The sequence below is a fragment of the Jaculus jaculus genome, chromosome 8 (genome assembly GCF_020740685.1).
Source record: "Jaculus jaculus isolate mJacJac1 chromosome 8, mJacJac1.mat.Y.cur, whole genome shotgun sequence".
Classification (NCBI taxonomy): Eukaryota; Metazoa; Chordata; class Mammalia; order Rodentia; family Dipodidae; genus Jaculus; species Jaculus jaculus.
The window spans coordinates 58,693,249-58,706,012 of NC_059109.1; the positions used below are offsets into that span (position 1 = coordinate 58,693,249).

The window sequence follows — 12,764 nt, forward strand, 5'->3', positions numbered from 1 at the left end:
GACCCTCAGAAGAACTGGGGTGGGGGTGAGGGAGTCAAAGAGTACAACTTCACAAAAATTTTATTAATTTATTTGAGAGAGAGAGAATGGGCACACCAGGGTCTCTAGTCACTGCAAATGAACTCCAGACACATGTGCCACCTTGTGAATCTGGCTTACGTGGATCATGGGGAATTGAACTTAGGTCCTTTGGCTTTGCAGGCAAGTGTCTTAACCACTAAACCATCTCTCCAGCCCAAGTACAGTCTTTTTTTAAATAAAAAAATCAATTAAAAGGAGATATCAACTGCTTTAAATGGACTTCAAATGGGTACACAATATAGCAAACACTATTTTCATCTATAGGAGCATACCACTCAATACCACTTTAAGTCTTCACTTGCTTCTAGGGATAGAACTGACTTTTGAAAAAGTCATTGCTTTTCAAATGTGTGAACAAAATACTTGGCCATAGTTCCAGGGGGTTACATTCCATCATTGTGGGAAAGCATGGTGGCATAAGCAGAAGCCAGTTTCTCATGATGGTAAATGGAACGTAGAGGGACACAGTAGACCTAGTTAAACATTCTGTACAGCCCTTGCCTTTAGGCACACATAATGGAAGTCACTACCCAAGCTGACCTTCCTGACAGAAAAAAAAGGAAGTTCCAGGAATCATTACCACAGGCCTTATTGCAAAATGCATGTGTTTTCTGTTATTTAAGGAATGGGATGACTCCTCTGTGCAATGTACCATAACCTTCTTGTACCTCTCTCTTTCTAAATACTTTTGTGATTATATAGCAAAGAATGTTTCTTGCCTCAGTTCTGCCTACGTGACTTATGTAATGAATACTTGTGATTTTTTTGTAACAACCCTCTTTGTTTAACAGTAACTTTGTGTAAGTTTGTGGTTTAACTCCCATCCTGTTTTTGCAATGAACATTTTGTGGTTTTCTCTAATAAAAGCTGACACACTGAGCAGTTTGGGGCTGCTCTCAGAGATCCCAACCTCTAGAGTGCAGTCCTGATGCATCAGCTCTTACCCAGCATTCTGTGAGTCAGTGGTCTTACTTGTGTAACACTGTAGCCTACAAAATCTTGGGGGCTCATTTGGGATCCACATTTCAAGGGCCCCCTCCTGACTCTGTGGCAACCAGCCTGAGGAAAGACCTCCAATCTTGTCCCAAGAGCTGGATATCTGCCCATCTGCATGTTCTTGGTCTTGAAGCCAATAGCAAGCTGGTGATGGGGAGCTTTCTCCTAGGATGGCCAGAACCTTCCTTTGCTGGGTAAGAAACCTCTGCAGGTGCTTTTTCCACTCCCCTGCCCCCCTGGCTTTGCATGCTTTTCTGGGTCCAAGAGGGAAGCTGGATGCAGTATTAATTCCCCTGGATGAGGGATGGAGGGGCTGCCCTTACCTTTTCTGGTTCTGTTCATAAATTTTGAATGGAGGTCTGTTCTGGATTCAGTTTTGGTTTGGTAGTGGTGGGCACTGTCAGGAGAGCAATTATTGCTAGCATGTTTGTGTTTGGTGGTGTGTTTGTTTATCTTGTCCTTGTCTTTGAAGATATGGGTCAAAATTATTCTGTTGGAAAATCTCCTTTAAAACTGGTTAAAAAGCCTTTTAAAGATCTTCATGGAAACAAAAACATCAAAATTGGGCGACCAAGTCTTTCCTGGAAAACTAATTATTCAATGGATTGGTCAGCATTTAACTAGAATGGCCACCAGAGGGCACCTTTAACTTATCTTTAATTTGCTCTGTACAAAAAGATTTTTTTTTTTCTCTTTCCAGTTCACCTAGACCAGGCTCCTCACAGTGTTGCATGGCACTATGTTGGGGAGGAACCCCCTTCTTGACTAAAGAAAATGCTCCAGCCAAGCCCTGAGCCCAAACGCCTGGCTGGGAAGTTTTTTTTTTTTTTTTTTTCTCAAGGTAGGGTCTCACTCTGGTCCAGGCTGACCTGGAGTTAACTATGTGGTTTCAGGGTGGCTGTAACTCATTTATTCATGCAGGTATTATAAACAATAACATGAATTAGACCTATTATTGTAGCTACTTGGGAAGCTGAGACAGGAGGATCTCCAATTCAAGGTTCCAATGCAATAGCCCGACTCCACATTTTAAACCATGTGATTTTCAAACTGCTTGATAAAAATAAGTACATAATTTTAATTTGAACTGTTCCTGATATTTCCTCATTTGTTTGGGCTTTAAATAAATAAGACATTGTTTATAGGCACATTTTTGTTTCTTTATTAATCTAAATAGTCCAACAGGTCTCTCCTAAGGTTTTTCTGGCATTAGATTTATTTCAATTTTTTTTTTTTTTTTTTTGGTTTTTGCCTTTAAAAGTCAGATTTAACTAAAGCCTATGGTAAGCTGAAATTTTATGTAAACAAAGCCATATTTTGTAACATGATATCATAAATATAATTACTGATGTACTAAGTCAACTTCAATTTACATAGAGGATTATAGAAAACTTTGCCAGGTATTTGAAAAGACTGTACCGTCCTGTTACTTAAAAAGAGGAGGCAAATGACCTGAGTTCTAGGCTAGCCTGCCTCAAGACAAAAAAAATTTTTTTTTTTTGCGTTAGCTACTCTTAACAAAAGTATTTCCAAATGTGTTAGAGGTATTGACAGAGATTATTTCCAAAATGGTTGTCATGTTTTGCCTGTATTCATAGGTTTATAACTTAAAAGTCTATTTCATGGAGTTTATTAGTATGAGATAAATCAATGGGTTATATAAAATCTGTAGATGTAAAACAAGTCTGGTTGTCAGATAGAGATTTTTGGTGACATAAATACTAAGAAAGGCTTTTTCCCTACAAATTTCCAATAATAAGATGGTTAAATCTTTAAAGGTAGACTCCTTGCCTCTTTGTCAGTGGGCAATAAGATTAATCAATTTGGTGTAGTTTTCTTAATAATCTTGTAAGAAAGCTGATTATGAGATGAGATGAGATGATTGAAGGAACTGGGAAGGAAGTTTTCAATGCCGGACACAGAATGCTCATTGAGTGGAACTTAAATTAAAATGTTAAAGTATGTGGATGAAGGTGTGCATATGTAGGTAAGATATAGGAAATCTAAAAAGACCAAATTTTGCCTAAAATTAATTTCCTGTTATAAGGAAAAGAAAGCTAATTTTCAGGCTAAACCTAAACACCATGCCTAAAGTAAAAGATTTTTCAACTGTTTGTAGACTTTTAAGGATGCTCTAAAACTTTTATATAGGGACATGGACTTAATGTACATTCAGCTTACATTAGTCACATGTGATGTCCTATGCTAGGAGGCTCACAAAGTCATAAGCACAGACGTAATTTATATTCTTTGGAGGTCTGGCCAGGTTAGACATAGACAAGACCCTATCACCTTATGTATTACAAATGGGTAAAATAAATTTCCTAGGTAAAAACAAATAATTTCAGAGTAAGACAAAGAATTTCAGATGCTTAGTTCTGTGCTCTATAATTTCCCTTTACTCTTGCTTACTGTTATATGCTATTTTAAGTCATGGCAAGCTGGACTCTAGAAAAAGGGATGACTCCCTCTTTATCTCAGACACAATGCATGTTTAAGCCATGTGTCCCCTTGACCTTGTCCAGAGACAAAATAGCCAATTGTCTCTGACAAGGAAAAGGGAATGACAAACGGCATATAACATTGTTTCTCTTTATAGTTCCTCTCTTTTAAACACCTAAAGTCACATCCATTAGATGAAGTTTATCAGTCTACAAAAAGGTTAAACAGGTAAACTGAGTCAAGGTACTTGATCCTTACATAAGGCAAATATCAGACTTACCTAAAATGTATATCAGGATACAGATTATGAAAAAGGCATCAAATAAATGATGGCTTAATGGTTAAGATTCTTACCTGGGAAGCCTAAAGACCTAGGTTCAATTCCTCAACACCCCCATTCTTATTGCTAAACCCAAATCTGAGTTAAAGCATGCCAGAGACGGCAAGCAGGCCGTTTCAGGATCATGAGGAATTGAGCACTGAAGAGCTGCATGACACAGTTCCAGCCCAGCTGTCTCTTCCCTGAAGTCCAATGTGGCACCTCTCTAGAAAAATCTTTGGCTCTCTACGCTACAGATACCTATAGTTTTCTGTATAATGTTTGTCTTTCTCTATCTTTCACTTGGTGTACCAATCCCTAAGTTTACTTTTCCAGCAAAAATTGGTGTTTGTGAAGTGTTGGTCAATGCATCTGAAAGAGGCTCTGGCAAAGAGTTGGAAAAACATGAAAATGGGTCAGAGACAATTGTTTTCCTTAAAGGCCTTAAAGAAAGTCAGGCATGGAGTACAGTACACTTAGGAGGAAACAATGAACCTCCTGGAACAATGTGAAAATTGTTCTACGAATAATTTTTCTAAATGGTGGCAATTGCAGAAAACTATGACTCTTTACCAAGAATCCTTACAGAAAACAACCGAAGTCAGAGAGAGTTCAGTTGGGGGGACCAAAGTCTAAGTATTGGAGAGACATGAAAAGGAAAATTCAAAATAAATGATTGAGGGATAAATGGATCTATTGGATCAATGATTAATGGTGGGAACCCCCATTTGTGGTTGTTTTGTCTCCCACCTTTAATACACTAATTGAAAGTAGAAGTTCAGGAAATCACAAGTGTTTGGCCACACATACATGGGGAAAATGTGAAAACAGTTAATCATTATAGGGGCCTAACAACTTTACTTGCGGTGAATAATTATGGGATTGTTTGATGTAAAGGAATAACAAAAAGTTTCTATGAATTCTGTGAAACTGTACCTTTCTTGAAGTTTGCTCTTGCATGACATGGTCAGAAAATAAAAGACTGAAGCTAAGAGCTGTGGCAGCAGAGAAGCAGGGAAAAACAGAGAACAGAGAAAAAGACAAAAAAGAGAGAAAAAGCAAAAAACAAAAAAAAAAAAAAGAAAAAAGGGGAAAAAGAAAAAAAAGAAACAGAGAAGCAAAGAAAGAGAGAAAGATGGAGAAACTCAGCTGCCTTCAGCATTTGCCTGTCAGCTTGCACCAGAACTTGACTTCAAGTCCTTATTTCGCTGCTCCCTTTCACACCTCTCTTTGGGGACCCTCCTTCAAGCCAGGGCTGGACCTCAGCAAGTGGCGCCTGAACAGGGACCTGAATTGAGGTAAGTCAAGGCTTGGTTAGGGATGGATCTCACCCAGGGACCTGCAGACCCCCTGGTGAAAGAGTAAGGCTGGGAAAAAGAGGGGTGAGTAATCAAAGAAAAGTGGGACAGGCATAATCTAAGGAAAGGCAGATGTACATTAAGATACTGAGAAATATGCTGAGGAATAAAGGAATAGAATTTAAGAAGAATAATCTCATAGAATTTATTCAATTTATACAAAGAGTAAGCCCCTGGTTGCCAGAGGAGAGGACATTAGACCTGGAAAATTGGCAGAATGTAGGAAATGATCTCACAAAATGACTCTTGGTTAATGATAATGATGAGGCTCCTGAGAATGCTGTCACCCTATGGGTTATGATCAAGCAAGCTTTAAGAACTGATTTAGCTGCAGATTTTCCTGATTCAGCATCTATGAAGTCAGGAAAAAGTACAAAATCCACTATCTATGAAACTCTAAAGTTGTCAGATGTTGATGTTCTACCCTTGCTGCCCAAATTTAGATGTGCCTCTCAAAACAAACACGAGGTGCAGCTTGCCCAGGCATCAGACATAGATACCTCAGGTGAGGAATCATTGGATTCTGAAGAAGAAGTTGAACTAGAGGATGAGGCTGCTAAGTATTATAATCCTGACTGGCCTCCACCTAAGATCTCTACTTATAAGCCCCTTAAAGCCAGGCCAAAAAGGAAACCTACAAACCTAGGGAGAACTTCCTGTTTAATGGATGCAGCCTGAGAAGTGGCCATGAAGGGGGAGAAGTTGCTCCATTGTTTCCCTGTGATTTTCCCTGAGGATGCAGATGATGTTGAGGAACCACAAGCTAGTGGAATATACCTATTTTTGTTATAAAAAATAAATCAGAAAATGGAGATGATTGCAGGACCTAAGAAAAACAAATGCCACCATGGAGACAATGGGGGCTTTACAACCAGGCCTCCCTAGTCCAGTTGCTATACCTATAGATTTTAGTCTTGTTGTAATTGATTTGCAAAATTGCTTTTTTACCATCCCCCTGAGTCCTCAAGATTGTGTTCTTTTTAAAATTTTTATTAGCATTTTCCATGATTATAAAAAAAATCCCATGTTAATTCCCCCCCACTTTCTCCTTTGAAATTCCATTCTCCATCATATTACACGATTGTAAAATTTTTGCATTTAGTGTTCCCTCAGTAAACTTACAAAGACCCTATTTGAGATATCATTGGAAAATACTACCTCAGGGGATGAAAAACTCACCTACCCAACGTCAGAAATTTGTGGATATGGCCTTGCAAGCTGTTAGGAAAAGTTACAAATCTCCTATGATTATTCACTATATGGATGATATTTTTTAAACTTTTTTGTTCATTTTTATTTATTTATTTGAGAGAGGCAGAGGCAGAGGCAAAGAGAGAGAGAGAGAGAGAGAGAGAGAGAGAGAGAGAGAGAGAGAGAGAGAATGGGTGCACCAGGGCTTCCAGCCACTGCAAATGAACTCCATACGCATGTGTCCCCTTGTGCATCTGGCTAACATGGGTCCTGGAGAATTGAGCCTCGAACTGGGGCCCTCAGGCTTCACAAGCAAGCGCTTAACCATGAAGCTATCTCTCCAGCCCATATGGATGATATTTTAATAGCAGACAGAGATAGGGAAATTCTACAAAATTTATTACAACAAATGATTTCTACCCTAGCTGCTTATGGTTTGAAGGTAGCCCCTGAAAAGATTCAAATAACACCCCCTTATAATTATTTAGGGAGAATTATAAAAAGTGATTCTGTAGCCCATAAGAATAACCACAGCTGATTTAAAGCCTCTGTTTGATATTTTGAAGGGAGGCAGTAATCCCAGATCTCCCAGGGAATTAACTCCTGAAGCAAATGAAGCTTTGAATTTGGCCCAGAATGCTCTAAATCAGCAACAGTTAAAACAATATATTAGAAATTCTAAATGTCAATTGATCATTCTAGCCACTAAACATATGCCTACTGGGGTGATTTGGCAGGAGGGGCCTCTAGAATGGGTGCATTTACCCTCAAGCCCCAAGAAGATCCTATCTCATTTCTCTTTGTTAATTACTTAGATTATAATAAAGGCAAAAAAGGTTAAGAGAAATATTGGGTAAAGATTTTGAGGAAATTATTATACCTTGTCATAATGAATAATTCAATTGGTTACTTAACTCTTCTGAGGAATGGCAGATTGCATTAATTACTTACACAGGCCAAATCCTTTTCCATTTACACCAGCACCCACTTTTGTAGTTCCTGTCATGCCAAAATATTATTTTTCCCTCAAATTATTCTCCAGACCCTATAGAAGGGGCTATTGTAATTTTTACTGATGGTTCCTCTAATGGGAAGGCCACACTCATGACTCCCACAGAAGCAAAAGTGAAACAGACTTCCTTTTCTTCTGCACAAAAAACTGAAATTTATGCAGTTATTATGGCCTTTAAAGTTCTTATGAATGTTTCTTTTAACCTTTACACTGATTCTCAAGACTATTTCCTGTTATGAAACTGCAATGATAAATGATGATCATACTCAAATTAATAATTTGCTCACCCAGCTACAGAACTTGGTGCAAATCAGGACTCAACCTTACTATGTGTGCCATATTAGAGCCCATACTGTCCTGTCAGGTCCTCTCAGTGAGGGAAATGCATATGCTGACTCTCTGACGAGAGTTATGGCTTTATTAGATCCTTTTGCTGAGGCTACTCAATCCCATGCCCTTCACCATGAAAACTCGCAAGCACTACATTTGCAGTATGGAATTTCTAGAAAAACTACAAGGCAGATTATTAAAAATTGCAAAATCTGTCCTCAGTCATTTCCTTCCCTTCCAATGGGAGTTAATCCTAGAGGGCTCAAAGCTGGAAACTTATGGCAGATGGATGTTACTCACTATGCTCCTTTTGGAAAATTGGGTTTTGTACATGTTACTGTAGATACCTTTTCCCATCTTGTAATGGCAACAGCTCGGACTGGTAAAGCATATAAAGATGTAGTTCAGCACCTTTTTCACTGTTTCTCTATTACTGGGATGCCTCAACATTTAAAAACAGATAATGCTCCTGCTTATACTAGTAGAGCTTTTAGAACCTTTTTGCCTGTAGTTTTCCATTAAGCATACTACAGGAATCCCTTACAATCCACAAGGACAAGCTATTATAGAGAGAATTCATCAACAGTTTAAGGGGTGAGATTGAAAAACTCTGCTCTGGGGATTTCCCCTATTCCTCCCCTCATCACTTATTAAATCATGCCCCATTTACACTTAATTTTCTTAATAAAGATAGTAAAAGGTCATTCTGCTATTGAAAGGCCTTGGGAGGCTTCTGATTGTAATATTAAATCATTAGTCACGTGGAAGGATCTTTTAACCTCTACATGGAAGGGGCCAAACCTCCTTTTAACATTGGGGCAAGGCTATGCTTGTGTTTTCCTATAGGATGCCGAGTCACCAATCTGGATTCCTGACAGGCTCGTTCGGCCTTTCAGGGCCTCCGGCTCTGAGTTTGAAAAGAAAGAGCAGACCGCGCCATCCATGGTGCCTGTCTGTGGCACAAATTTGTCCAACTGAAACCACTGCATCGGCTCCGGCTCCGGCTTCCACAGACGAGGTGAAAGAAAATCCTTTGACTACAGCTTTCGTCCGCCTTCAGCTTTCACCTCGACAGCCGCCGTGTGTTCCTAGATCAGCAGCAACTCGCAGCGGTGTGATGCCATCCTGGGGACAACTCAAGGCGCTGGCTGAAGGAGCTCACTCCTTGGTGGCTGCAGCTCATCTACTGCCCTCAGCACCGAATCTGTTTGTTGCTATGCTTTCACTTTTGGCTGCTGAGATATGGTGTCTCTCGCTCTTTCCTGTTGTTGCTGCAGATATGTCCTATTGGGCCTATCTTCCAGACCCTCCAATGTTCCATCCTGCTAGTTGGGACTTTGGACCTATTAAGGTCACCACTAATAACACCGATTTATTGGGGGGAGAAAGTAATTCTTATTTGACACAAAAGACTGAGTACAATTTTAGTTATATGGGCATGTCAGACACTCTTCCTGTTTGCTTCTCTATTAATAAGGACATGTCTGGCTGTGTTCCTTTGGCTGAACATCAGTTAATTGCTGACTCCCCTACTCCTCCTACTAGTACTCAAGGGGATGATGGACAGGAACAACGAGATGTATGGTTCCTTAAGTTATATCTCCCAAAAAAGTATAATACTTCTGCCTATGAGATAGAGCCTACAGCCTTACCCAAAAAATTACCTGTTTGTCAAAATAGTACAGATTTAGATTCCATTTGGGAAAAAATACCACCTTCAGGGTACCCAAAATGGTTTTCATGTGGCTTTCCTACTAAAACTATTAAATATTCTCTTTTTAATTCCTCTCTGTCCTTGTTGGATTGGTCAGTCAGTAGTCCAGACCATGACTATACACAGACTTTAAAACAAGCAAAATATATACGAGGAGACAATACTATGCCTACTGTTAAGGCAAGTGCTTGGTATGGTCCAGGTTGGGTTGCACCCTCATTTCGTCCTCAAATGCTGGGAAAAAAGGACTTCCCAGTACAACTGGATCTTTTTAGACTGTTTGCAGCCACCCGTAAAGTCACTATAATCAGACCCCGGGGGACAGTTATACAAACCTCTGCCCCCGTGACTGCTTGTGTGGCTGCCCCTTTCTCCATTATTCATCCTGGAATGGAGGGCCACTTCTATTTGCAACAAAGTTCTCATGGGATATTTCATGTTTCTTGTTCTAATTGTATTCTCTCTAATTGTATCACGGAAACTTCTGAGGATGTTTTCTTGATTTTACGTCAACCTCCATATGTTATGCTACCAGTAAATATTACTGGAAATTGGTTTTCTAATCCTGGAATTGAAGCTCTCCATAGAGCTATGGTTCTGATCACACGCCCCAAAAGATTTGTAGCAACTTTAATTTTAGGTATTACAGCTTTAATTGGAATTATTTCAAGTTTTTCTCTCTCAACTACGTCCTTGGTAAAAGAAATACATACTGCTAATCATGTTAATCAGCTTTCTAAGAATGTCAGCCTAGCACTTATGATTCAGGAAAATATAGATAGAGGAATACAGGATAGACTCAATGCTTTGGAAGAGGCAGTCCTCTTTATAGGAAATGAAATTCAAAACATAAAAATTAGACTCTCAGTGCAATGCCACTCATTATATAGATGGATATGTGTTACTCCACTGCCCTATAATGACTCCGAACATGATTGGTCACAAGTTAAATCCCACTTACAAGGCCTTTGGAACAATTCTCAGCTGACTATGGATATGGGTCTTTTGCATGAAAAGATCTCGGATATTAGTAATTCTCATGTAGGATCTGCCTCTCTAGAGGAAGTTTCTACAGTCTTTGCTTCTGCAGTTACTGAGTTCGTTTCCAACACTTCCTGGCGCAACTTTTTATTTAACATCTGTATCATTGCTGGTCTTGTTCTTGTTCTTCTTTTTCTTCTCCCAGTCATCTTCAGACAACTCTGCTACTCACTTTCAGCATTAACTGTGGACGTTCAAGCCATTCAATTAAAACAAAAAGGGGAAGATGCAGAAGATGGCAAGCATAACACTTCAGGATCATGAGGTTCCAGCCCAGCTGTCTCTTCCCTGAAGTCCAATGTGGCACCTCTCTAGAAAAATCTTTGGCTCTCTACGCTACAGATACCTGTAGTTTTCTATATAATGTTTGTCTTTCTCTGTCTTTAACTTGGTGTACCAATCCCTAAGTTTACTTTTCCAGCAAAAATTGGTGTTTGTGAAGTGTTGGTCAATGCATCTGAAAGAGGCTCTGGCATAGAATTGGAAAAACACGAAAATGGGTCAGAGACAATTGTTTTCCTTAAAGGCCTTAAAGAAAGTCAGGCATGGAGTACAGTACACTTAGGAGGAAACAATGAACCTCCTGGAACAATGTGAAAATTGTTCTATGAATAATTTTTCCAAATGGTGGCAATTGCAGAAAACTATGACTCTTTACCAAGAATCCTTACAGAAAACAACTGAAGTCAGAGAGAGTTCAGTTGGGGGGACCAAAGTCTAAGTATTGGAGAGACATGAAAAGGAAAATTCAAAATAAATGATTGAGGGATAAATGGATCTATTGGATCAATGATTAATGGTGGGAACCCCCATTTGTGGTTGTTTTGTCTCCCACCTTTAATACACTAATTGAAAGTAGAAGTTCAGGAAATCACAAGTGTTTGGCCACACATGCATGGGGAAAATGTGAAAACAGTTAATCATTATAGGGGCCTAACAACTTTACTTGCGGTGAACAATTATGGGATTGTTTGATGTAAAGGAATAACAAAAAGTTTCTATGAATTCTGTGAAACTGTACCTTTCTTGAAGTTTGTTCTTGCATGACATGGTCAGAAAATAAAAGACTGAAGCTAAGAGCTGTGGCAGCAGAGAAGCAGGGAAAAACAGAGAACAGAGAACAAGCCAAAAAAGAGAAAAAGAAAAAAGAGAAAAAAATAGAAAAGGAGAAAAAGAAAAAAAAAAAAAAAGAAACAGAGAAGCAAAGAAAGAGAGAAAGATGGAGAAACTCAGCTGCCTTCAGCATTAGCCTGTCAGCTTGCACCAGAACTTGACTTTGAGTCCTTATTTCACTGCTCCCTTTCACACCTCTCTTTGGGGACCCTCCTTCAAGCCAAGGCTGGATCCTGGCAAAAGCAGGTTCTCTGATATCCCTTCTTGAGACCATCTTCTATGCTCATCAGTCCACATGGGAGGACTGTCAGCAACTCTTGCAGACCCTCGTCACCACAGAGGAATGTGAAGGAATCAGAATGGAAACCAAGAAACTAGTGTTGGGAGCTGATGGCCACCTCACAAAGAACCCTAATGTTATTGATGAGGTCTTTGCTTCCACATGACCAGACTGGAATCCCAACACCACTGAAGGTAGGCATCCTTAACCTCTTTTGCTGGACTCTGATGGGTGGTCTACAGGCAGCTCCTCACTTGGCACCCCCTACAAATTTGTCTAAGGTGAGTGAAGTGACCCATGGGGGTACACAGAATTCCCCACTGCTTTTTTAGGAAGGCTGAAAGAAGCATATAGGACATAACCCTCCCCATAAATCCTGAGGTCCCTGAGAATAGGCAAGCTATTAACATTCTTTTTTAACATTGCACACCAGATACTAGAAAGAAGATTCAGAAGACAGAAGACTTTGAGGGTAAACTTCTTTCAGAGTTAGTAGAGATTGCTGCCAGGGCATATATAATAGAGACACTCCAGAAGATAGACAGGCTAAGAAAATGGCTAAGGTTATGGTGGCTACCTTCCAGAAGGCAAAAGGCTCCATGAGACAACCCTTAAACTTTGCTCAGTATGATTCCACCTGAAAGGCAAATATATTCTGTGCTGGACCTAAAAGATGCTTTCTTTAGTATCCCATTGGCAAAGGGAAGTCACCCCATTTTTGCCTTTGAATGGAAAGACCTGGAACAAGGCACCAGTGGGCAATTTACCTGGACTAGGCTTCCACAGGGATTTAAAAATTCCCCCACTCTCTTTGATGAGGCTCTTCATAGAGACTTGCAGGCCTTTCACAAGAAACACCTGAGGCAACTCTCCTACACTATGTGGAT

General features: G+C 39.7%; 1 protein-coding gene across 1 annotated transcript; it reads left to right on the top strand.

Moving 5' to 3' along the window:
* The first annotated feature begins 8,576 nt into the window (after window positions 1-8,576).
* LOC123462856 (endogenous retrovirus group K member 25 Env polyprotein-like) lies at window positions 8,577-10,748 on the top strand. Its single transcript, XM_045157000.1, has one exon. It carries the CDS (start codon window positions 8,577-8,579, stop codon window positions 10,746-10,748), a length of 2,172 nt encoding a protein of 723 aa, XP_045012935.1.
* Window positions 10,749-12,764: the final 2,016 nt, after the last annotated feature.

What these genes read in the sequence shown, in the direction of transcription:
- LOC123462856 (XM_045157000.1), top strand. Translation starts at nt 8,577, where the DNA reads ATGCCGAGTCACCAATCTGGATTCCTGACAGGCTCGTTCGGCCTTTCA.